Source organism: Coregonus clupeaformis, chromosome 1, assembly GCF_020615455.1.
Source record: "Coregonus clupeaformis isolate EN_2021a chromosome 1, ASM2061545v1, whole genome shotgun sequence".
Taxonomy (NCBI): Eukaryota; Metazoa; Chordata; class Actinopteri; order Salmoniformes; family Salmonidae; genus Coregonus; species Coregonus clupeaformis.
In genome coordinates this window covers 26,591,477-26,618,394 of record NC_059192.1, presented here as the reverse complement: position 1 = coordinate 26,618,394, position 26,918 = coordinate 26,591,477, and the positions used below count along the sequence as shown (strand labels likewise).

At 47.9% G+C, this 26,918-nt stretch overlaps 1 protein-coding gene across 1 annotated transcript in view; it reads right to left on the bottom strand.

Moving 5' to 3' along the window:
• plcd3b (phospholipase C, delta 3b) overlaps positions 1-26,918 on the bottom strand; it is a 95,111-nt gene that overhangs the window by 35,696 nt on the left and 32,497 nt on the right. Inside the window, exon 3 of the mRNA XM_041875872.2 lies at positions 6,592-6,820. Within this exon, the coding sequence (XP_041731806.2) occupies positions 6,592-6,820 (229 nt within the window). The remainder of the gene's footprint in view (positions 1-6,591; positions 6,821-26,918) is intronic.

Genomic DNA, 26,918 nt, shown 5'->3' with positions numbered 1-26,918 from the left:
TTTGTAACTCGTGACAGAACGATCCGGCCAGTAATGAACCCAGCGGACCTGGACTCTGTTCGCCATGCCATTACCCATCAGGAGAAGATGTTGGGCCATCATAGCACGGTACTACAGGAGATCGCGTTGTCAGTTCGGAACCTTTCTACCGGTCTGACGGAGGTCCAGAACCAACGCAAGTTTCCGGTGGAGGACCCACTACCGGATTCACCCATCTCGCCTGCAGCTTCTGGAGCTGTGTCCTTCCGTGAGCCCAAGGTTCCGACGCCGGATAAATATGAGGGGGAGCTGGGAAGATGCCGTTCCTTCCTTATGCAGTGTGGATTAGTGTTCGATCTACAGCCCTACTCTTATGCCACAGACAAGGCTAGGATAGCCTTTGTGATTGAGTTGCTGCGTGGTCGAGCGCTGGAGTGGGCTTCAGCCGTTTGGGAACGACAGGATCCCTGCATGGCTTCATACCAGGGGTTCACGGCCGAGATGAGGAAGCTCTTCGACCATTCCGTCCGAGGGAGGGACGCAGCTAGGCGCCTGTTTTCGCTTCGCCAAGGAACTCGCAGCGTGGCCGACTTCGTGATCGAGTTCAAGACGTTGGCTGTGGAGAGTGGGTGGAATGAGGAGTCTCTGCAAGCGGCCTTTTACCAGGGTCTGTCGGAGCAGCTCAAGGATGAGTTGATCTCCTATCCGGAGCCTAGTGACCTGGACAGCTTGGTAGCCTTGTCTATTCGGGTGGATAATCGAGTCCGAGAGCGAAGGAGGGAGAAGCAATGGGTTCCGTCCAACCGATCAGCTTCTCAGGTTCCAGTCGGGTCGGGGATTGGATCAGAATACGTCGATCATCGGCCACCACACAGGATTAGTGGAGAGGTTCTGTCTCCCGATTCTGAACCCATGCAAGTGGGGCGGCACGGGTTAACCAAGGAGGAGCGCCAACACAGACGTAGGACTAACTGTTGCCTCTACTGTGGTGGTTCGGGACATTACCTCGCCACTGGTTCCCGGCGGTCGTCAAACTGCGCGGCTCGCTAAAGTTGGGAGGACTTTTAGCGAGCCAGTTTCGACCTCTCAATACCTCTGTCAGACCCCGTTTCCCGGCTACCCTTATGAACAGGAATCAGAGCTTAGCGATTAACGCTTTTATCGATTCAGGTGCCGATGGAAGCTTTCTAGATGCCGAGTTGGTGGAACAGCTGGGGCTTTCCAAGGAGCAATTGCCGGAAGCCATTGAAGCTACCACTCTGGACGGCAGTAGTCTGGCACGTATCACGATGAGGACTGAACCGGTTAAGATGCTGTTGTCGGGGAATCATTCTGAGATGATTTCATTCTTCATTCTGCCGTCTTCCCATGTTCCTCTGGTCCTTGGATACCCCTGGCTGAAGGAACACAATCCCACGTTCGATTGGGTGACGGGCAAGGTAACGAGTTGGAGCCTTGATTGTCATGCTAACTGTCTCAAGACTGCCTGTCCCCATTCGGTTCCCAGTCAGGTGATTGAGGCTAAACCCCCAGATTTGTCCCTGGTTCCCGAGACATATCACGATTTGGGGAAGTTTTCAGTAAGCAGAAGGCTCTGTCACTCCCTCCCCACCGACCATATGATTGTGCCATCAACCTGTTCCCTGGAGCTGTCTACCCCAAGGGAAGGTTATACAGTATCTCCCGACCTGAACGTGAGGCTTTGGAGACCTACATCAAGGAGTCCCTAGCTGCTGGTCTCGTTCGTCCCTCGTCATCACCCCTGGGGGCAGGATTCTTCTTTGTGGGTAAGAAGGATGGCTCTCTTCGACCGTGTATTGATTATCGGGGGTTGAATGACATCACGGTCAAGAACAAGTATCCCCTGCCCTTGATGAGTTCTGCCTTCGACTCCTTACAGGGTGCTACGGTGTTCACCAAGCTAGACCTACGCAATGCGTATCACATGGTCCGGATCAGAGAGGGGGAAGAGTGGTTGACGGGTTTCAATACACCGATGGGTCACTTCGAGTATCAGGTGATGCCGTTTGGACTGACCAATGCTCCAGCGGTATTCCAGAGTATGGTGAACGACGTCCTGAGAGATATGATCGGTCTCTTTGTGTTTGTTTACCTGGATGACATTCTGATCTTCTCGAAGGAACCTTCCGACCACGTCCAGCATGTCCGGCAGGTTCTGCAGCGATTGTTGGAGAATCGCCTGTTCGTGAAGGCCGAGAAGTGCGAGTTTCACGCCCACACGACATCCTTTCTCGGGTACATCATCTCCAGGGGAGAGATTAGGATGGACCAGGAGAAGGTTAGAGCGGTTCTGGAATGGGCCCAGCCCGGTACGAGATTGCAGCTCCAGAGATTTTTGGGGTTTGCGAATTTCTACCGCAGATTCATCCGGGATTACAGCCGTGTGGCCGCTCCGTTAACTGCCTTGACTTCCAGTATCAGGACCTTCAAGTGGAATCCGGAGGCGGATCGAGCGTTTCTGGATTTGAAGAGGCGATTCACCAACGCACCGATTCTCTCTCAACCGGACACGGCCCGTCAGTTCGTCGTTGAAGTGGACGCGTCTGATGTGGGAGTTGGCGCCATCCTGTCGCAGCGATGCTCCACGGACAGTAAACTCCATCCCTGCGCCTACTACTCTCGTCGCCTTTCGCCTGCGGAGAGGAATTACGATGTGGGTAACCGGGAGCTTCTCGCGGTGAAACTTGCCTTGGAGGAGTGGCGCCACTGGTTGGAGGGGGCGGAGCAACCGTTTATTGTCTGGACTGACCACAAGAATCTTGCTTACGTGCAATCGGCTAGACGTCTCAACTCCCGTCCAGGCCAGGTGGGCGTTGTTTTTCGGACGATTCAAGTTTTCCCTGACGTTCCGACCTGGATCTAAGAACGGCAAGGCGGACGCCTTGTCCCGGATGTTCTCCAAGACGGAGGAGAGTGGGTCCAAGACCGAGACAATTCTCCCCCGGAACTGCGTCGTGGGAGCAGTTATGTGGAAGATTGAGGAGGAGGTGATGGCGGCCCTTCGGACGCAGCCCGGTCCCGGTAACGGTCCACCCGGTCGGTTGTTTGTGCCTGAGTCGGTTCGTCCTGCTGTCCTCAAATGGTCCCACGCCAGCAAGATGGCTTGTCACCCTGGCGTGGCTCGGACGATGGCGTTTCTTCGCAGACGTTTTTGGTGGCCTGCCATGGCCGAGGATACTCGGGGTTTTGTTGCTGCCTGTCCAGTGTGTGCGCAGAATAAGAGTACAAATCAGCCCAGCTCTGGACTACTTCACCCCCTTCCTATTCCCCGGCGACCATGGTCGCATCTGGCCCTGGACTTCGTCACTGGGTTGCCCGCTTCTGAGGGGAACACGGTCGTTCTGACTATCGTGGACAGATTCAGCAAGTTCGCCCACTTTGTGCCAATTGCCAAGCTTCCCTCTGCCTCGGAGACGTCCGAGATCCTGGTTAGGGAGGTTTTCAGGGTCCACGGTTTGCCCAGTGATATCGTTTCCGACCGTGGCCCTCAGTTTACCTCTGCTGTCTGGAAGTCCTTCTGTTTGGCCATTGGAGCTACAGTCAGTCTCACATCTGGTTTTCACCCCCAATCCAATGGTCAGGCGGAGAGAGCCAACCAGAAGATGGAATCCACGCTACGCTGCCTGGTCTCTTCCAACCCCACCTCCTGGGTCTCTCAGTTGCCTTGGGTTGAGTATGCCCACAATACTCTCCCCTACATCTGCCACTGGGATGTCTCCCTTCCAGTGCCTGTATGGCTACCAACCTCCCTTGTTCCCTTCTCAGGAGAAGGAGCTCTCAGTGCCCTCTGTTCAGGCCCATATTCGCTGCGTTGCCACCGGACCTGGCATCGGGCCAGAAAGGCACTCCTTAGAGTTTCGGACCGGTATCAGCTCCAGGCGAATCGTCGCCGGATCCCCGCTCCCACCTATACCATCGGAGATAGGGTCTGGTTGGCCACACGGGATCTTCCTTTACGGACTGAGTCTAGGAAGTTGTTACCGAAGTTCATTGGTCCGTTTGTGGTGGAGAAGGTGATCAATCCAGTGGCAGTTCGACTCAAACTACCGAGGACGCTCAGAGTCCATCCCACCTTTCATGTCTCCTGCCTCAAGCCTGTTTTCCTCAGTCCTCTGTTGCCTCCTCCGCCTCCTCCTCCTCCTCCTCGGATGATCGGAGGTGGTCCTGCCTACACGGTGCGACGCATCATGGATTCCAGACGGCGGGGCCGGGGTTTCCAGTATCTCGTGGACTGGGAGGGGTATGGTCCTGAAGAGAGGAGTTGGATTCCGCGGCGACAGATCCTAGATGCTGACCTCATTCGTGACTTCTACCGCCTCCATCCTGGCGCTCCGGGGAGTCCGCCCGGTGGCGTTCGTCGGAGGGGGGTACTGTAACGATCCCGGCAGTCTGAGTCGGGTCCTGTCTGTGGACTAGTTTTTCTGCTCGTGATCTCCAGTTTCCCGAGGGTTCTGGAACGCTCCGGGGAGCTCTCTTGATTTCCGCACCTGCATCCCATCAGCAATCTGCACACCTGGTCCTGATCATCACCCTTCTTAGGCTCTGGCCTAACATCCATTCCCTGCCGGATCGTTAGCCATGAACAGTAGGTTTACCAGAGTATCAGTCTTAGAGCTTCTAGCGTTAGTTTTGTTGTTTTTGCACCTTGTTGGTTTGTTGTTTACTTACCTCCGTTTTGTTCCATCTGCAGTCACTCGTCCGGAACCTTCATCCAACCTCTGCCTGGTGGTCGGCGGCTGCCGAGCCATGATGGGATCAACCACTGCACCCCCAACAACTAATCAACGCCGCCCGCTCTGTTCCCTGGATTATTCAGCATCACTCTTGAATTTGTAAATAAACACTCACCTTCGTTTCAACTTACCTTGTCCTGGTCTGCTTCTGGGTTCTGGCTTTGTAACTCGTGACAATATAAGGTCAGAGCAAAAACCAAGCCATGAGGTCGAAGGAATTGTCCGTAGAGCTCAGAGAAAGGATTGTGTCGGGGCACAGATCTGGAGAAGGGTACCAAAAAATGTCTGCAGCTTTGAAGGTCCCCAAGAACACAGTGGCCTCCATCAATCTTAAATGGAAGAAGTTTGGAACCACCATGACTCTTCCTAGAGCTGGCCGCCCGGCCAAACTGAGCAATCGGGGGAGAAGGGCCTTGGTCAGGGAGGTGACCAAGAACCCGATGGTCACTCTGACAGAGCTCTAGAGTTCCTCTGTGGAGATGGGAGAACCTTCCAGAAGGACAACCATCTCTGCAGCACTCCACCAATCAGGCCTTTATGGTAGAGTGGCCAGACGGAAGCCACTCCTCAGTAAAAAGCACATGACAGCCCGCTTGGAGTTTGCCAAAAGAGACCTAAAGACTCCCAGACCATGAGAAACAAGATTCTCTGGTCTGATGAAACCAAGATTTAACTCTTTGGCCTGAATGCCAAGCGTCACGTCTGGAAGAAACCTGGCACTATCCCTACGGTGAAGCATGGTGGTGGCAGCATCATGCTGTGGGGATGCTTTTCAGCAGCAGGGACAGGGAGACTAGTCAGGATCGAGGCAAAGATGAACGGAGCAAAGTACAGAGAGATCCTTGATGAGAACCTGCTCCAGAGCGCTCCGGACCTCAGACTGGGGCAAAGGTTCACCTTCCAACAGGACAACGACCCTAAGCACACAGCCAAGACAATGCAGGAGTGGCTTCGGGACAAGTCTCTGAATGTCCTTGAGTGGCCCAGCCAGAGCCCTGACTTCAACCCGATCGAACATCGCTGGAGAGACCTGAAAATAGCTGTGCAGCAACGCTCCCCATCCAACCTGACAGAGCTTGAGAGGATTTGCAGAGAAGAATGGGAGAAACTCCCCAAATACAGGTGTGCCAAGCTTGTAGTATCATACCCAAGAAGACTCGATGCTGTAATCGCTGCCAAAGGTTCTTCAACAAAGTACTGAGTGAAGGGTCTGACTACTTATGTAAATGTGATATTTCAGTTTTTTTCTTTTTATAAATTAGTAAAAATGTCTAAAAACATATTGTTTATTTGTCATTATGGGGTATTGTGTAGATTGATGAGGGAAATTTTAGAAATAAGCCTGTAACGTAACAAAATGTGGAAAAGGTCAAGGGGTCTGAATACTTTCCGAAGTATATATATATTTATTTTAAAGAATCTTTGAGAACTAACAATCACCAAAAGAACAGTCAGGGAGAATCTAAAATTCAAAGAATTATGCATTCAGGAGTATTTTTGTTATGGCAAGGGGCCTCCATTGATTTTGTTATGTTTGAGTCACTCAGATAGCATAAGCCATGGCAAGATATGTAGAATTGCAGGAACTTTGCTTAAAAACCGCACGTTTTTCTCTCAGCCTCATGGCAAAAAGTGTTGAAATGCAGGAAATTAGCTTTAAAACTGCAATATGTTACCTCCCCCACATGGACAAATGTGTAGAATTGCAGGAAATGAGCTTTAAATCAGCTACATTTGGTCACTGTGGCCAACAGGAGGGCTGTACCATTGGCCCACCACCTAAACCCAATTTTGATCCAGAAAACACCTTGTCATCATCATCATCATTATCATCACCATCATCAACCATAAAGGATATTTGTCCAGCTTTTCCTTCTGGGTCATGTTCTCCACCCTCTCCTGGAGGGTCCTGATGCCCCGTGCCCAGCGCTGGGCCTCCTCGTCAGTCTGGCAGCGCAGGTCCAGACTCTTCCTGGCCCCCTTGAACACCACAGTGAGACATTGGCCCTCGGGGACTGAGCCCGTCAGCTGCCGCAGGGTCTCCGACTGCAAGCCCTCGCGTACACACTCCACGTCCGTGACCGAGACTGCGAGAGGGAGGGGGAGGGAGAGAAAGGGAAGAGAAAATTAATACATGAGATGATGACACCCGTGTGACTCACTTGTTAGAGCATGGTGCTTGCAATGCCAGGGTTGTGGGTCGATTCCCATGGGGGACTAGTACGAAAATGTATGCACTCACTACTTACTGTAAGTTGCTCTGGATAAAAGCATCTGCTAAATGAGGAAAACACGTTTAGCAAATAGCTGAATTAGCAAACGAGCAATTATCAATTACACACAGTAGAGTGCTGTAGGTGTGAATCTCCTGACAGGTCTTCAGGGCACTGCTGTTTTTGCTCTCAGTGTGTGTGATTAGGTGGCATTGCTCTGAGAGCAGTAGCTGGACAGCTTCCAGACACTATAGACTCTTTGCACACACTACTATTTTATTTAAATAGCACTGTTTGTATACCTCCAATTTGTCAGCTATTGCTATCATAAAAGCATCACTTTAGTCTTATGGTATGCATTGGCGAGTTGTTGTTTTTTTAAAAAGGGGGGGCACTTCTCCTGACGAGTATTTTGCTCCGCTCATACAGTAGTAATAAAGGCCTATTGCACAAATTTTGTGATTTTTATTTTATTTTGGGGAGGGGAGGGGGGTTAAATATTAATATCATATTTTTTCATTGTGATTTATCAGGGGGTTTTGCGGCACCCTCAGCACCCCTACTTCCCACAGACATTATTGACAGGATCATGTAGGCCTATGTACACAGTTCCTAGGATATCGATTTTCAGTGGCCAGTCAAGGTTATATAATAATAATATATATCTGCCATTTACCAGACACTTTTATCCAAAGCGACTTAGTCATGTGTGCATAATTGTTTTACTTATGTGTTACAGAATCCCCCTGCTGAGGGAACTGTGGGACTAATGTCTAGCGTGTGTGTTGTTGTTTATATCTGTCTGGTCCATGTAGTCTAGCTTCCCCTCACTTGAGAGATATCGATCACCCCAAGCTCGTGGCTTCAGCCAATCATACTCTCCCCATGCACCCCACACTCTGTCCATGCACTGATCATGCATGATCTGATTTGTCAGATGCTCATAGCTAGCCCTGCACTGGTCAGACAGGTCCATTGCACGCTCCCGAAAGGGTATAAATAATGCCCTGAGCCTGACAGTGTTATCATGGGTGGAGTTATGTGCATGGGATGCGTGAACACAAAGTTAGTTGTAGTTGTTGTTTAACTTGGCTTTTGGGAGTAGTCATAAGATAACTATTATTATGTGATGTATGTTTGCTGTCTCCTTCACCTGTAGCTCTGCTGTAGGTAACTTACCGTCATGTAAATACAGTCCTTTCTTACACTGCCGTTGTTTATGTAAGGGATAAACGCCTCCGTTCTGTACATTACCTTGGAAATAATGGATGACGCAGCGGGACAAGGTGGAGCCGAGTCCCTTTGTGGAATTCATTTTTCAAAGGTAATGTACAGAACGGAGGCGTTTATCCTGCTTATACCACAGTTGCCATGCTAAAGGACACATTAACCGATAGAAAAAAACAGTTAGTTGATATGTACATTTTTGTAAGAGAATTATTTGGGTTGCTAGTCGTTCGTTCGATTAGTTTGTTTGATTAGTTCGATATTTATGGACGTGACCCAGTTGTTCGTTCTATATGTTCCGGCAACGTTCTTGTCCCTTGCTTGCTAGCTAGCCAACTAGCTATGGCTAACACTCTGCAGCCAGAATAACAGAAAAGTAGCTGCATTTGCGTTTGTTTAAGCTGTTTTCTATTGACATTCAATTGGATACATCCATAACAATGCCTGGCATAGTGAGAAAAGTTAGCTTTCTCGTCAGGACACTCGACACTGTTAACTACAAGGAGATCGCATTGCATATCAAAAACTAGACTAGAAGCTAGCTAAACAGTTTGTTGCTAGAAAACCTTACAATCTGACAACCAAATTCTAAAATACCAGTTGCTGAAAACAGCAGGTAAAACTAGAAACGTGGGAGGATTTGACAGCATAGCGCCACTTACGCCATGACTGCAACATAGGGACTGGAGAAATTAATGTTCATCACTCGCCACGTTATGTTGTTGTCACGTTCGTTTATAGACTGGACGGACCAAGGCGCAGCGTGGTAAGCATACATGTTTATTAAGCGAATAAACACACGACAAAAACAACAAACGAAACGTGAAGTCCAAGGACGCACACAAACATACCATAACACGGAACAAGATCCCACAACTAACAGGTGCCAAAAGGCTACCTAAGTATGGTCCCCAATCAGAGACAACGAGCAACAGCTGCCTCTGATTGGGAACCACACAGGCCAACATAGATCTACACATACTAGATCTAACCATAGACAATCAACATAGCACAACACGACACAGAAAATACACATCCTGACTCAACAAATACGAGTCCCTAGAGTCAGGGCGTGACAGTTGTCAGATGCTCAAAACAAATATGTCTCTGCAAAAACAGGTAGCTAGCTAGCTAAGTTTTTCCTCGTTGGACCTGCATTTACAATGTATCCAATTTCGGCTTGTGTGGTTGTTGGTTTAGCTTTCTGTAACTTTGTAGCAAGTACGATCTGCATGTGTAGGCCCATATTGCATCATGAGTGCAAGGTGTCCCAATATCTTTTCCAACTGTCCCGATATATTTTCAACTGTCCCGTTATCTGGTTTTAATGTCCATTCTAGAATGTCCTTCTAACCAATCAGAAACAAGTATTCAACAATGCTGTGGTATAATACTTGTTAGCAAACATGCTAGTCATTAGCCTACTCCACTATGTAATAAATGCTTATTAGATACAGTCCTTGTTATAGAGTATTGCTGTGTAATAGCCTACTGTTTATTGTTGCAGTTATCATATAGAATCGTACATATTGTGCTATTTTAGTTTAGTCTTTGTAGGTAAGCTGTCAGTTTGGGTCTTATCCAGAACGCTGCAGCCCGTCTGGTGTTCAACCTTCCCAAGTTCTCTCATGTCACCCTGCTCCTCTGCACACTCCACTGGCTTCCAGTTGAAGCTTGCATCTACTACAAAACCATGGTGCTTGCCTACGGAGCTGTGAGGGGAACGGCACCTCCTTACCTTCAGGCTCTGATCAGACCCTACACCCAAACGAGGGCACTACGTTCATCCACCTCTGGCCTGCTAGCCCCCCTACCTCTACAGAAGCACAGTTCCCGCTCAGCCCAGTCAAAACTATTCGCTGCTCTGGCACCCCAATGGTGGAACAACCTCCCTCACGACGCCAGGACAGCGGAGTCACTGACCACCTTCCGGAGACACTTGAAACCCTACCTCTTTAAGGAATACCTGGAATAGTATAAAAGTGCCCTCGTGGTCCTCTGTAGCTCAATTGGTAGAGCATGGCGCTTGTAACGCCAGGGTAGTGGGTTCGATCCCCGGGACCACCCAAACGTAAAAATGTATGCACGCATGACTGTAAGTCGCTTTGGATAAAAGCGTCTGCTAAATGGCATATTATATTATAAAAGTAATAATTCTACCCCCCCCCCCCATAAAAAACAACAACAAACAAAACAAAAAATGGTGTGGTTGTCCCACTGGCTATCATAAGTTGACTGCACCAATTTGTAGGTCACTTAAATGTTAAATGTGAAGGTAGGTTTGGTTTCTGGATGGGAAATGATGCAGGTGTACAAACACACAAATGCAAACAGGGAGGCCTGAAAATAGGACAGAGGTGTTTGCAGACATTACTGTATCTAGGTTATTTTTCAACGTTTGCTTGACTACCTCTTTTCCGCAAATGGATAGTGTGTGTACGTGTGTGTGTGCATGTGTGTGTTTCCTTAGGTAATCACACAGTGTAATAAACTGGCTAAAATAAGCCATATGAATATTTCCCATTAATCTGTGAGGCTAGCTAATATTATTTGTCTATCTCTACTTCTCACTTAAAACAGGGGAGACATTAACGGTTGCCCACTGCCCAGTTGCCAGGGCTACCAAAATGCACCAAAGAAGTGAGTTTGGCAACCAACCTGCTTACCCAGCTTGGCAACCACTTTTCAAAATAAGTGTTGGGCCCTGGTAGAGACTCTATAAGCACACATTCTCTGCACTCTCTAACACGGGAGTGCAGGGCTCTGATTGAGAGCAAGGCAAGAACTGAATAGGAAGAACTGAATAGGAAAGTAGTAGGGTGGTATGCACACATCCATAACAACACTTGTTGGTGCTGGATTAGAGAGGATAATGTAGAAAAAATCTGCACACTGGTATTATGCTCCCAAAGTGTAATTTAGTAGGACAATGTTTTGGTGAAAACATTGTCCTGGCGAAGACCAAGATTGGGGTCGCAACGCTATCCTAATAAATTACACTTTGGGAGCACATAACAGTGTGTATTTATTTTTTGTTCTACAGAACTGCATAGCAACATCTGGTATGCTTCATTAATTGACTGAGACGCTAGGGAAGAATCCTAACATTAGATTGATGTGGGGAACTCACATTTTCATGAAAATCTCCCATTGACATGCATGATTCCTGTAAAAGTCAGAGTGATTTGTGCTGAACTGAATTCTCAAACTAGGTTCTGCCCATAGTTATTACAGAGTACACATGTCTAGTCTTTAATGGTGAGTAAAGAGAAATGTTGGTTTTAATGATAGGCCTTTTAGGCTTCTTCAGAGCTAGTGATGGGCGGACACACATCCTGCTATTGGTGGTCAAAGGAGAGGACCCTAGTACACTCATGTGGAGAAGCACACAGATTCCCATACCCATGGCCATACACACAGCTTGGGTTGGGGCGGTATATACGATAATACTGTTTAACGGGCTATTTTGAAATACAGCAGGTATGATGTCCAATATCGTTGACACAATTTCTTTAAATGTCCATTGCAGCCACTTTTATCTCAATATCAAATCATTTCTGGGTAACAGTTAAGTACCTTTACTGTGATTGTTTTCAATTAAAATGATAAAACCAGTCCAACTGGTTAATGAAATAGGGCTGAGATTCATCCATCTTGTTTGTGCATTTTTGTCACACCCTGATCTGTTTCACCTGTCTTTGTGATTGTTTCCACCCCCCTCCAGGTGTTGCCCATCTTCCCCATTATCCCCAGTGTATTTATACCTGTGTTCTCTGTTTATCTGTTGCCAGTTCGATTTGTTTCGTCAAGCCTACCAGCGCCTTTCTTTCTCAAGTTCCTGTTTTCTAGTTTTCCCGGTTCTGACCATTCTGCCTGCCCTGAGCCTGCCTGCCATTCTGTACCTTGTCACACCACCCTGGATTATTGACCTCTGCCTGCCCTGACCCTGAGACTGCCTGCCGTTCTGTACATTTTGGACTCTGATCTGGATTACTGACCTCTGCCTGCCCTTGACCTGTCGTTTGCCTGTCCCCTGTTTTTGTAATAAGCTTTTGTTACTTTGACACTGTCTGCATTTGGGCCTTCTCCTGAAACGTGATAATTATGCATGTTTGACCAATGAAGCACAGGTCTGGTCCTGGTTTGTTATCAAACAAAACAACTGCCAATCTAATCTGTCGATCAGCTGCTACCTCATGCCTTTATCTACTTCTGAGCTTGGACTTTGAGAGGGCGGGAACATATGTTTTATGAGCCTACATGAACAAGCACTGATTAATCATTATCCATTAAACAGGAGCCAGGGCTGGGTGAACTATTTTAAAAGGCTGCAAAGGCATCACATCATTTTGTTTGATTATATTTTCATTTTTTCTATTTGATTTATGAAAAAAAAAATGATTTGATATTTCATTCCTTTAGAAATTCTAACTTTGGTAACTTAGTTTTTTTGGTAATAATACGTAATTATTTGAAATCACTGTAACATTTACAGAGTGTGGCTTTAAGAAACCCTTCCCTTTGTGTAAACATAGAAGGTGTAAACATTTTTTAATTAAACTCCAGATGGGACCCACTGGGCACAGAGGTCAATTCAACATCTATTCCACATTGTTTCAAATGTGAAAACAACGTTGATTCAACCAGTGTGTGCCCAGTGGGAGGACACTTGCAAAAAACATATGTTACTTCTAAAGCAACTCATTCCAGTCTGTGAAGAACCAGGGGCCTAATTTATAACTGTAAAAAAGGCTGTCCTGCTCCTCTCCTCTTTACCTAACTTCCCCTTACAGTCCCTTCAGTTTCCCTTAAGTCCCGTTAGTTTGGCTGCTCAGTCTACCTTAGTTATCCCTCACCCATCATAGCCCTGCCATTCCCAACCAATCAGAGCATCTGGACACTGCACCCACCCACTCAGGTCAGAGTGTTATCGTCGTCCGAAGGGAGAAGACGCAAGTTTCTGAGGACTTTTTATTGTCGACAGTAACACGAATGTCTGAATGTTGTGTGTGCATCGAAATGTAAATTGCAGGGGGTTTATTGGGGTTTTTACATGCTGTGTAATATTACCACTAATTACTTGATGTTATTTTGATACATTTCAGCCATATGTTCTACTGTGTGGCTGTTACTATTCTTTAATGTTAGAGTTGCCAATGCTGCTTTGAATATTATTTATCGTATGTAGTATTATTCCGTATTGCCATAAGCGTTATTATTGCATTGGTTGCACAAGTACTTCTGCAGAAGTGGTTTAATTGTTGTACTGGTAAACATCGTATTTGGCATGCACACACTACCACAGCATTTTTCATAATGGCCTTTATTAAGGTGTTTTATTGCGCTGCCATGGGTGAGCTTCTAGAGTCATCCCAGACTGTTCTTGGAGCCATGGGAGAGCTTCTAGTCATCCCAGACTGTTCTTGGAGCTTGCTCATGCACAGAGTAATTTACAACCCTGTGGCTCAAGGCCAGATCTGATAATATCTCAGCCTGGTAGATTCTCACACAAGGCTGGAGAGAGAGGGTGCCATAAATCTTCATCCTTTGTCAATCCAAGTCATTTGTTTCGCTCTCTCCAAAAGGTGAATGTTTATATTGATGCTGTGTTTATAAATCAAATCACAATTTATTTGTCACAGGAGCCCAATACAACAGGTGTAGACCTTACTGTGAAATGCTTACTTACAAGCCCTTAACCAACAATGCCATTTTAAGAAAATAGAGTTAAGAAAATTTTACTAAATAAACTAAAGTTAAAAAAAGTTACACAATAAAATAACAATAATGAGGCTATATACAGGCCTTATTTCTATTACAGCATATTGGATGACTGTCATTCATATTCAATTCACCCAGTTCAATGTAACAGCAATAGGTTTAGGCTACTACATGATACTTTAATTTTCCCTATACCCATCATGAGGTTGATACAACCTAGCCTATGAATTAAAGTTTACAACATAGGTGCACACAGGTCGAGAGACAAATTTGAGGTGACAGACAGTGTAACGATCCCGGCAGTCTGAGTCGGGTCCTGTCTGGTGACTAGTTTTTCTGTTCGTGATCTCCAGTTTCCCGAGGGTTCGGGAACGCTCCGGGGAGCTCTCTTGATTTCCGCACCTGCATCCCATCAGCAATCTGCACACCTGGTCCTGATCATCACCCTTCTTAGGCTCTGGCCTAACATCCATTCCCTGCCGGATCGTTAGCCATGAACAGTAGGTTTACCAGAGTATCAGTCTTAGAGCCTAGCGTTAGTTTTGTTGTTTTTGCACCTTGTTGGTTTGTTGCTTACTTACCCCGTTTTGTTCCATCTGCAGTCACCCGTCCGGAACCTTCATCCAACCTCTGCCTGGTGGTCGGCGGCTGCCGACCCAGGATGGGATCAACCACTGCACCCCCCAACAACTAATCAACGCCGCCCGCTCTGTTCCCTGGATTATTCAGCATCACTCTTGAATTTGTAATAAACACTCACCTTCGTTTCAACTTACCTTGTCCTGGTCTGCTTCTGGGTTCTGGCTTAGCAACTCGTGACAGAACGATCCGGCCAGTAATGAACCCAGCGGACCTGGACTCTGTTCGCCATGCCATTACCCATCAGGAGAAGATGTTGGGCCATCATAGCACGGTACTACAGGAGATCGCGTTGTCAGTTCGGAACCTTTCTACCGGTCTGACGGAGGTCCAGAACCAACGCAAGTTTCCGGTGGAGGATCCACTACCGGTTTCACCCATCTCGCCTGCCGCTTCTGGAGCTGTGTCCTTCCGTGAGCCCAAGGTTCCGACGCCGGATAAATATGAGGGGGAGCTGGGAAGATGCCGTTCCTTCCTTATGCAGTGTGGATTAGTGTTCGATCTACAGCCCTACTCTTATGCCACAGACAAGGCTAGGATAGCCTTTGTGATTGAGTTGCTGCGTGGTCGAGCGCTGGAGTGGGCTTCAGCCGTTTGGGAACGACAAGACCCCTGCATGGCTTCATACCAGGGGTTCACGGCCGAGATGAGGAAGCTCTTCGACCATTCCGTCCGAGGGAGGGACGCAGCTAGGCGCCTGTTTTCGCTTCACCAAGGAACTCGCAGCGTGGCCGACTTCGTGATCGAGTTCAAGACGTTGGCTGTGGAGAGTGGGTGGAATGAGGAGTCTCTGCAAGCGGCCTTTTACCAGGGTCTGTCGGAGCAGCTCAAGGATGAGTTGATCTCCTATCCGGAGCCTAGTGACCTGGACGGCTTGGTAGCCTTGTCTATTCGGGTGGATAATCGAGTCCGAGAGCGAAGGAGGGAGAAGCAATGGGGTCCGTCCAATCGATCAGCTTCTCAGTTCCCAGTCGGGTCGGGTGGTGGACCAGAACACGTCGATCATTCTCCACCACAAAGGATTAGTGGAGAGGTCCTCTCTCCCGATTCTGAACCCATGCAAGTGGGGCGGCACGGGTTAACCAAGGAGGAGCGTCAACATAGACGTAAGACCAACTGCTGCCTCTACTGTGGTAGCTCGGGACATTACATCTCCACTTGTTCCCGGCGGTCGTCAAACTGCCCGGCTCGCTAAAGTTGGGAGGACTTTTAGCGAGCCAGTTTCGACCTCTCAATACCTCTGTCAGACCCCGTTTCCCGGCTACCCTTATGAACAGGAATCAGAGCTTAGCGATTAACGCTTTTATCGATTCAGGTGCCGATGGAAGCTTTCTAGATGCCGAGTTGGTGGAACAGCTGGGGCTTTCCAAGGAGCAATTGCCGGAAGCCATTGAAGCTACCACTCTGGACGGCAGTAGTCTGGCACGTATCACGATGAGGACTGAACCGGTTAAGATGCTGTTGTCGGGGAATCATTCTGAGATGATTTCATTCTTCATTCTGCCGTCTTCCCATGTTCCTCTGGTCCTTGGATACCCCTGGCTGAAGGAACACAATCCCACGTTCGATTGGGTGACGGGCAAGGTAACGAGTTGGAGCCTTGATTGTCATGCTAACTGTCTCAAGACTGCCTGTCCCCATTCGGTTCCCAGTCAGGTGATTGAGGCTAAACCCCCCAGATTTGTCCCTGGTTCCCGAGACATATCACGATTTGGGGAAGTTTTCAGTAAGCAGAAGGCTCTGTCACTCCCTCCCCACCGACCATATGATTGTGCCATCAACCTGTTCCCTGGAGCTGTCTACCCCAAGGGAAGGTTATACAGTATCTCCCGACCTGAACGTGAGGCTTTGGAGACCTACATCAAGGAGTCCCTAGCTGCTGGTCTCGTTCGTCCCTCGTCATCACCCCTGGGGGCAGGATTCTTCTTTGTGGGTAAGAAGGATGGCTCTCTTCGACCGTGTATTGATTATCGGGGGTTGAATGACATCACGGTCAAGAACAAGTATCCCCTGCCCTTGATGAGTTCTGCCTTCGACTCCTTACAGGGTGCTACGGTGTTCACCAAGCTAGACCTACGCAATGCGTATCACATGGTCCGGATCAGAGAGGGGGACGAGTGGTTGACGGGTTTCAATACACCGATGGGTCACTTCGAGTATCAGGTGATGCCGTTTGGACTGACCAATGCTCCAGCGGTATTCCAGAGTATGGTGAACGACGTCCTGAGAGATATGATCGGTCTCTTTGTGTTTGTTTACCTGGATGACATTCTGATCTTCTCGAAGGAACCTTCCGACCACGTCCAGCATGTCCGGCAGGTTCTGCAGCGATTGTTGGAGAATCGCCTGTTCGTGAAGGCCGAGAAGTGCGAGTTTCACGCCCACACGACATCCTTTCTCGGGTACATCATCTCCAGGGGAGAGATTAGGATGGACCAGGAGAAGGTTAGAGCGGTTCTGGAATGGGCCCAGCCCGGTACGAGATTGCAGCTCCAGAGATTTTTGGGGTTTGCGAATTTCTACCGCAGATTCATCCGGGATTACAGCCGTGTGGCCGCTCCGTTAACTGCCTTGACTTCCAGTATCAGGACCTTCAAGTGGAATCCGGAGGCGGATCGAGCGTTTCTGGATTTGAAGAGGCGATTCACCAACGCACCGATTCTCTCTCAACCGGACACGGCCCGTCAGTTCGCCGTTGAAGTGGACGCGTCTGATGTGGGAGTTGGCGCCATCCTGTCGCAGCGATGCTCCACGGACAGTAAACTCCATCCCTGCGCCTACTACTCTCGTCGCCTTTCGCCTGCGGAGAGGAATTACGATGTGGGTAACCGGGAGCTTCTCGCGGTGAAACTTGCCTTGGAGGAGTGGCGCCACTGGTTGGAGGGGCGGAGCAACCGTTTATTGTCTGGACTGACCACAAGAATCTTGCTTACGTGCAATCGGCTAAACGTCTCAACTCCCGTCAGGCCAGGTGGGCGTTGTTTTTCGGACGATTCAAGTTTTCCCTGACGTTCCGACCTGGATCTAAGAACGGCAAGGCGGACGCCTTGTCCCGGATGTTCTCCAAGACGGAGGAGAGTGGGTCCAAGACCGAGACAATTCTCCCCCGGAACTGCGTCGTGGGAGCAGTTATGTGGAAGATTGAGGAGGAGGTGCTGGCGGCCCTTCGGACTCAGCCCGGCCCCGGTAACGGTCCACCCGGTCGGTTGTTTGTGCCTGAGTCGGTTCGTCCTGCTGTCCTCAAATGGTCCCACGCCAGCAAGATGGCTTGTCACCCTGGCGTGGCTCGGACCATGGCGTTTCTTCGCAGACGCTTTTTGGTGGCCTGCCATGGCCGAGGATACTCGGGGTTTTGTTGCTGCCTGTCCAGTGTGTGCGCAGAATAAGAGTACCAATCGGCCCAGCTCTGGACTACTTCACCCCCTTCCTATTCCCCGGCGACCATGGTCGCATCTGGCCCTGGACTTCGTCACTGGGTTGCCCGCTTCTGAGGGGAACACGGTCGTTCTGACTATCGTGGACAGATTCAGCAAGTTCGCCCACTTTGTGCCAATTGCCAAGCTTCCCTCTGCCTCGGAGACGTCCGAGATCCTGGTTAGGGAGGTTTTCAGGGTCCACGGTTTGCCCAGTGATATCGTTTCCGACCGTGGCCCTCAGTTTACCTCTGCTGTCTGGAAGTCCTTCTGTTTGGCCATTGGAGCTACAGTCAGTCTCACATCTGGTTTTCACCCCCAATCCAATGGTCAGGCGGAGAGAGCCAACCAGAAGATGGAATCCACGCTACGCTGCCTGGTCTCTTCCAACCCCACCTCCTGGGTCTCTCAGTTGCCTTGGGTTGAGTATGCCCACAATACTCTCCCTACATCTGCCACTGGGATGTCTCCCTTCCAGTGCCTGTATGGCTACCAACCTCCCCTGTTCCCTTCTCAGGAGAAGGAGCTCTCAGTGCCTTCTGTTCAGGCCCATATTCGTCGTTGCCACCGGACCTGGCATCGGGCCAGAAAGGCACTCCTTAGAGTTTCGGACCGGTATCAGCTCCAGGCGAATCGTCGCCGGATCCCCGCTCCCACCTATTCCATCGGAGATAGGGTCTGGTTGGCCACACGGGATCTTCCGTTACGGACTGAGTCTAGGAAGTTGTTACCGAAGTTCATTGGTCCGTTTGTGGTGGAGAAGGTGATCAATCCGGTGGCAGTTCGACTCAAACTCCCGAGGACGCTCAGAGTCCATCCCACCTTTCATGTCTCCTGCCTCAAGCCTGTTTTCCTCAGTCCTCTGTTGCCTCCTCCGCCTCCTCCTCCTCCTCCTCGGATGATCGGAGGTGGTCCTGCCTACACGGTGCGTCGCATCATGGATTCCAGACGGCGGGGCCGGGGTTTCCAGTATCTCGTGGACTGGGAGGGGTATGGTCCTGAAGAGAGGAGTTGGATTCCGCGGCGACAGGTCCTAGATGCTGACCTCATCAGTGACTTCTACCGCCTCCATCCTGGCGCTCCGGGGAGTCCGCCCGGTGGCGTTCGTCGGAGGGGGGTACTGTAACGATCCCGGCAGTCTGAGTCGGGTCCTGTCTGGTGACTAGTTTTTCTGTTCGTGATCTCCAGTTTCCCGAGGGTTCGGGAACGCTCCGGGGAGCTCTCTTGATTTCCGCACCTGCATCCCATCAGCAATCTGCACACCTGGTCCTGATCATCACCCTTCTTAGGCTCTGGCCTAACATCCATTCCCTGCCGGATCGTTAGCCATGAACAGTAGGTTTACCAGAGTATCAGTCTTAGAGCCTAGCGTTAGTTTTGTTGTTTTTGCACCTTGTTGGTTTGTTGCTTACTTACCCCCGTTTTGTTCCATCTGCAGTCACCCGTCCGGAACCTTCATCCAACCTCTGCCTGGTGGTCGGCGGCTGCCGACCCAGGATGGGATCAACCACTGCACCCCCAACAACTAATCAACGCCGCCCGCTCTGTTCCCTGGATTATTCAGCATCACTCTTGAATTTGTAATAAACACTCACCTTCGTTTCAACTTACCTTGTCCTGGTCTGCTTCTGGGTTCTGGCTTAGCAACTCGTGACAGACAGTGACACATGGACAGACAGTGACATTCGCCTTGCACACTCTTGCCTGCATCTAGCTGATATAGTATGTTTATCCCCATTTTGTTCCGTTTGCTTCCGTTTAAGAAATGTTTTTCAACAGAATCTCATCGTTGTCGGTGATCAGGCCTACCACCTTTGTGTCATCAGCAAACTTAATGATGGTGTTGGAGTCGTGCTTGGCCACGCAGTCGTGGGTGAACAGGGAGTACAGGAGGGGACTAAGCACGCACCCTTGAGGATCAGCGTGGCAGCCCTTTATAGACATGTTATAAGTGTAATGCCATTTGTCATTTATTAATGTACATATATGTATATTGCATAGTTATAACCCTTAACTAATATTGTTTACATGTGGGCACATCTTTGTCTTGTAGAAACACAACAATAAGATTCCAATTCATTCGGATTACCAAAATCATAAAAAACATCTTCAAAGGAAACAGCTGTGTCTGTGTGTGGTGGTGACTATCAAGAGTGCAGTGATGAGCCTCAACATCATGTTCTAACCAGACAGTTATAAGTGTATAGCGGGTGAGGGCATTCACAGCCAACCGCTCAGACGTGTGAGGGCATACCAGCCAACCATTTATACGTGGTCCTTCTAGCCGGATTTAGTGACTAACAGTTTTTACATGGTCCGTAATTTTTTCGGATTTAGCGACTAATTGTTTTTACAATAACCGTTAAGTACATTTCAGACTAAATATCGGCGTGTGCCATTTCTGAAAAGACTATGCACGTACAAAAATATTGAGATGGTTTGGGATGAGTCGGACCGCAGAGTGAAGGAAAAGCGCCCAGCATATGTGGGAACTCTTTCAAGACTGTTGGAAAAGCATTCCAGGTGAAGCTGGTTGAGAGAATGCCAAGAGTGTCATCAAGGCAAAGGGTGGCTATTTGAAGAATCTCAAATATCAAATATATTTTGATTTCTTTAACACTTTGTTGGTTACTACATGATTCCATATGTGTTATTTCATAGTTTTGATGTCTTCACTATTATTCTACAATGTAGAAAAACTGTTGAATGAGTAGGTGTTCTAAAACTTTTGACCGGTAGTGTATATATATTAAATATTGTTTACTTGAGACATTTGATATTACAGTAGGCTATTCAGATGTATATACAGTAGCCAAAATAAACGTACATGGAAAAGGTGAACCATCTGTTCTACTGTTAAACTGCGCTCCGGATTGGATCGCATAGAGCAAAATACTTGAAATAGTTGATCTGTTTACTATGGTAAAGTGGGTCCAATTAAATGAGAGATGGGACAATGATCATGGAAATGAATTAGGAAAAAAAAAAAGAATCTAATGGCAAATGATTGCATCTTGTTATTATATTAACACGTTTTTTTTTTATGAATAAGTGTTCAGTTTATATAAATGCCAACTTTTGAGTGAAAACTGTCACATGCATGTTTTGGGGTGTATTTTATACTTACGCAACATACAGTGGGGAAAAAAAGTATTTAGTCAGCCACCAATTGTGCAAGTTCTCCCACTTAAAAAGATGAGAGAGGCCTGTAATTTTCATCATAGGTACACGTCAACTATGACAGACAAAATGAGGGAAAAAAATCCAGAAAATCACATTGTAGGATTTTTTATGAATTTATTTGCAAATTATGGTGGAAAATAAGTATTTGGTCAATAACAAAAGTTTCTCAATACTTTGTTATATACCCTTTGTTGGCAATGACACAGGTCAAACGTTTTCTGTAAGTCTTCACAAGGTTTTCACACACTGTTGCTGGTATTTTGGCCCATTCCGCCATGCAGATCTCCTCTAGAGCAGTGATGTTTTGGGGCTGTCGCTGGGCAACACAGACTTTCAACTCCCTCCAAAGATTTTCTATGGGGGTTGAGATCTGGAGACTGGCTAGACCACTCCAGGACCTTGAAATGCTTCTTACGAAGCCACTCCTTCGTTGCCCGGGCGGTGTGTTTGGGATCATTGTCATGCTGAAAGACCCAGCCACGTTTCATCTTCAATGCCCTTGCTGATGGAAGGAGGTTTTCACTCAAAATCTCACGATACATGGCCTCATTCATTCTTTCCTTTACACGGATCAGTCGTCCTGGTCCCTTTGCAGAAAAACAGCCCCAAAGCATGATGTTTCCACCCCCATGCTTCACAGTAGGTATGGTGTTCTTTGGATGCAACTCAGCATTCTTTGTCCTCCAAACACGACGAGTTGAGTTTTTACCAAAAAGTTCTATTTTGGTTTCATCTGACCATATGACATTCTCCCAATCCTCTTCTGGATCATCCAAATGCATTCTAGCAAACTTCAGACGGGCCTGGACATGTACTGGCTTAAGCAGGAGGACACGTTTTGCACTGCAGGATTTGAGTCCCTGGTGGCGTAGTGTGTTACTGATGGTAGGCTTTGTTACTTTGGTCCCAGCTCTCTGCAGGTCATTCACTAGGTCCCACCGTGTGGTTCTGGGATTTTTGCTCACCGTTCTTGTGATCATTTTGACCCCACGGGGTGAGATCTTGCGTGGAGCCCCAGATCGAGGGAGATTATCAGTGGTCTTGTATGTCTTCCATTTCCTAATAATTGCTCCCACAGTTGATTTCTTCACACCAAGCTGCTTACCTATTGCAGATTCAGTCTTCCCAGCCTGGTGCAGGTCTACAACTTTGTTTCTGGTGTCCTATGACAGCTCTTTGGTCTTGGCCATAGTGGAGTTTGGAGTGTGACTGTTTGAGGTTGTGGACAGGTGTCTTTTATACTGATAACAAGTTCAAACAGGTGCCATTAATACAGGTAACGAGTGGAGGACAGAGGAGCCTCTTAAAGAAGAAGTTACAGGTCTGTGAGAGCCAGAAATCTTGCTTGTTTGTAGGTGACCAAATACTTATTTTCCACCATAATTTGCAAATAAATTCATTACAAATCCTACAATGTGATTTTCTGGATTTTTTTTCCTCAATTTGCCTGTCATAGTTGACGTGTACCTATGATGAAAATTACAGGCCTCTCTCATCTTTTTACGTGGGAGAACTTGCACAATTGGTGGCTGACTAAATACTTTTTTTCCCCACTGTACATCCTGTTTCCATTGATCATCCTTGAGATGTTTCTACAACTTGATTGGAGTCCACCTGTGGTAAATTCAATTGATTGGACATGATTTGGAAAGGCACACACCTGTCTATATAAGGTCCCATAGTTGACAGTGCATGTCAGAGCAAAAACCAAGCCATGAGGTCGAAGGAATTCTCTGTAGAGCTCCAAGATAGCCTTGTGTCTAGGCACAGATCTGGGGAAGGATATCCAAAAATGTCAGCAGCATTGAAGGTCCCCAAGAACACAGTGGCCTCCATCATTCTTAAATGAAAGAAGTTTGGAACCACCAAGACTCTTCCTAGAGCTGGCCGCCCGGCCAAACTGAGCAATCGGGGGAGAAGGGCCTTGGTTGGGGGAGAAGGGCCTTGGTCGGGGAGGTGACCAAGAACCCGATGGTCACTCTGACAGAGCTCCAGAGTTCCTCTGTGGAGATGGGAGAACCTTCCAGAAGGACAACCATCTCTGCAGAACTCCACCAATCAGGCCTTTATGGTAGAGTGGCCAGACGGAAGCCACTCATCAGTAAAAAGGCACATGACAGCCCACTTGGAGTTTGCCAAGGCACCTAAAGACTCTCAGACCATGAGAAACAAGATTCTCTTGTCTGATGAAATCAATAATGAACTCTTTGGCCTGAATGCCAAGCGTCACGTCTGGAGGAAACCTGGCACCATCCCTACGGTGAAGCATGATGGTGGCAGCATCAAGCTGTGGGGATATTTTTCAGCGGCAGGGACTGGGAGACTAGTCAGGATCGAGGCAAAGATGAACAGAGAAGTACAGAGAAATCCTTGATGAAAACCTGCTCCAGAGTGCTCAGGTCCTCAGACTGGGGTGATAGTTCACCTTCCAACAGGACAACGACCCTAAGCACACAGCCAAAACAACGCAGGAGTGGCTTCAGGACAAGTCTCTGAATGTCCTTGAGTGGCCCAGCCTGAGCCCGGACTTGAACCCGATCGAACATCCCTGGAGAGACCTGAAAATAGCTGTGCAGCAACGCTCCCCATCCAACCTGACAGAGCTTGAGAGGATCTGCAGAGAAGAATGGGAGAAACTCCCCAAATACATGTGTGCCAAGCTTGTAGCGTCATACCCAGAAATAATTGATGCTGTAATCTCTGCCAAAGGTGCTTCAACAAAGTACTGAGTAAAGGGTCTGAATACTTATGTAATTGTAATATTTCCGTTTTTATTAGCAACAATTTACAAAAACCTGTTTTTGCTTTGTCATTATGGGGTATTGTGTGTAGATTGATGAGGGAAAAAAGCAATTTAATCAATTTTAGAATTAGGCTTTAACCTAACAAAATGTGGAAAAAGTCAAGGGGTCTGAATACTTTCCGAAGGCACTGTATATGTTGTTGCACTTCAGGAAGGCTTAAGCTCCATAGGGGGAGTAGCAGAGAGGAGCAGGTAGCTGACTAGTTGTGGCTATTCAGCAGCCTGATGGTTTGAGGGTAAAAACTATTGGCCAGTCTTCCAGTTTTTGCCATGATGCTCCTGTACTGCCCGCGTCTGATTGAAGCGAAGAGAACAGGGCATGGCTTGGGTGGCTGGAGTCCCTGATGATTTCCTTGGCCTTCCTGCAACACCTGGTGTTGTAGGTGTCCTGTAGGGCAGGCAGTGTGCACCCAATGGTGCGTTCGGCTGCATGTATCACCCTCTGAAGCGCTTTCCAGTCCGCAGCGGTGGAGTTGCCGTACCAGGCTGTGATGCAGCCCGACAGTATGCTCTCGATGGTGCTCCTGTAGAACACCGTGAGGGCCCTCGGGGATAGGCCAAATTTCTTTAGCATCCTGAGGTTGAAGAGTCAGTGTCATGCCTTCTTCACCACGGTGTCCGTGTGGTTAGACCATTTCAGCTTCTTCTCTACGCCGAAGAATTTGAAGTTATTGACCGTCTCCACGGTGGCACCATTGATGAGGATGGGGGCGTGTCCACCCTGTTTCCTCCTGAAGTCCACAATCAGCTCCTTTGTTTTGCTAACGTTGAGGGAGAGGTTGTTTACCTGGCAGCACACCGTCAGAGTGCCCCATCTCCTCCCTGTAGTCTGTCTCGTCGTTGTTGTTATTCAGGCCTACTACTGATGTGTTGTCAGCGAACTTGATGATCGAGTTAGAATTGTGTGAGGCCACGCAGTCGTGGGTATACAGGGAATACAGGAGGGGACTGAGGACGCAACGTTGTGGGGCCCCCGTGTTGAGAATCAGTGTCGAGGTGGTAATGTTACCTACCTTCACCACCTGGGGGCGGTCCATCAGGAAGTCCAGGACCCAGTTGCATAGGGCGGAGTTCAGACCCAGGGCTGTGAGCTTTGTAATGAGCTTATAGGGCACTAAGGTATTGAAGGCCGAGCTGTAGTTGATGAACAGCATCCTCACATATGCATTCCATTCTGTAGCTCAGCTGGTAGAGCACGGCGCTTGTAACGCCAAGATAGTGGGTTCGATCCCCGGGACCACCCATACACAAAAATGTATGCACGCATGACTGTAAGTCGCTTTGGATAAAAGCGTCTGCTAAATGGCATATTATTATATTATTATTATTATTTTGTCCAGATGGGTAAGGGCAGTGTGCAGTGCAATGGATCTGTCAGGGCGGTAGGCAAATTGGAGAGGGTTGAGTGTGTCAGGGAGGAAGGAGGTGACATCGTCTTTGAATAGCCTCTCAAAGCACTTCATATTGATGGATTGTATTTAAGTCTGTATTTGCTGTAGTGGGGACATTACATTTACATTTCAGTCATTTAGCAGACGCTCTTATCCAGAGCGACTTACAGTTAGTGAATGCATACATAATTTTTTTTCATACCCCCTGTGGGAATCGAACCCACAACCCTGGCGTTGCAAACGCCATGCTCTATCAACTGAGCTACATCCCTGCCGGCCATTCCCTCCCCTACCCTGGACGACGCTGGGCCAATTGCGCGCCGCCCCATGGGTCTCCCGGTCACGGCCGGCTACGACAGAGCCTGGATTACCATCAGTACTCTCAAAATATTATACTTTAAAGCTGCAATATGTAACCTTTTGGGCGACCCGACCAAATCCACATAGAAATGTGTGTCATTCTCATTGAAAGCCAGTCCAAGAAGCGGTAGATCTGTTCTATGTGCGCTATTCCTATCCTTCTCGTTATTAAGTTTAGTTTTTGCATCTTTTACTTTTGGTTTTGTACACCAGCTTCAAACACAATATTTTTGGTTATGGAAAAGATATTTCACAGCAGTTTAGATTGTACAATGATTCTCTACACTATACTTGCTTGTTTTGTCACATAAACTGAAATTAGGCTAACTATTAGTATCACGACTTCCTCCGAAGCTGCATCCTCTCCTAGTTCGGGCAGGCTTCAGCGTTCGTCGTCACCGGACTTCTCATCTCATCATTCCATTTGTTTTGTCTTGTTTATTACACACACCTGGTTTTTATCCCCTCATTAGTACTTGTATAAGTGTTCCCTCTGGCCCCTTGTCCTTGTGTGTGATTGTTTATTGTGAGGAGAGTGTAGCTCGGATGAGCTCCGTGTATTTTGTATTGCGGGGGTATTTTTTCCCTGTGTGCCTGTTTGGTTCTAGTGCGCCTGTTTTGCGCACTGGACTGTTTGACGCATTTCTGCATAACTCTGTATTCTGGAATAAATTCTGTATTCTGTGATTTACCCTGCTGCACCTGACTCCTTCTAATCACCCATCACAATTAGAATTTTAGCAACCATGTCACGTTCGTTGAATGACGGGTCAGACCAAGGCGCAGCGTGATATGCGTACATGTTTATTGAACTAAATAAACACACGACAAAACAACAAAGGAAAGGAAACGTGAAGTCCAAAGGTAGGACACACAACTAACCTTACCAGGAACAAGATCCCACAACTAGACTGTGCCAATAGGCTGCCTAAGACAACGAGCGACAGCTGCCTCTGATTGGGAACCACACCGGCCAACATAGAACTAGACATACTAGATCCCACACATAGAAAAAGCACAACAAGGAATATACACACCCTGACTCAACATATAAGAGTCCCCTGAGTCAGGGTGTGACAAACCAGGAAATGGCAGAGCGATTTCTGCATAGTGCGTCTTTAAGGAAAATGTTTTAATATATTTTACATTTTTATGTTCAGTTCGAATAATATAATTTTAAAATATGCATAAAGGTGTCTGTAATAGAATATACTTGGCAAAAACGAATGTAGACA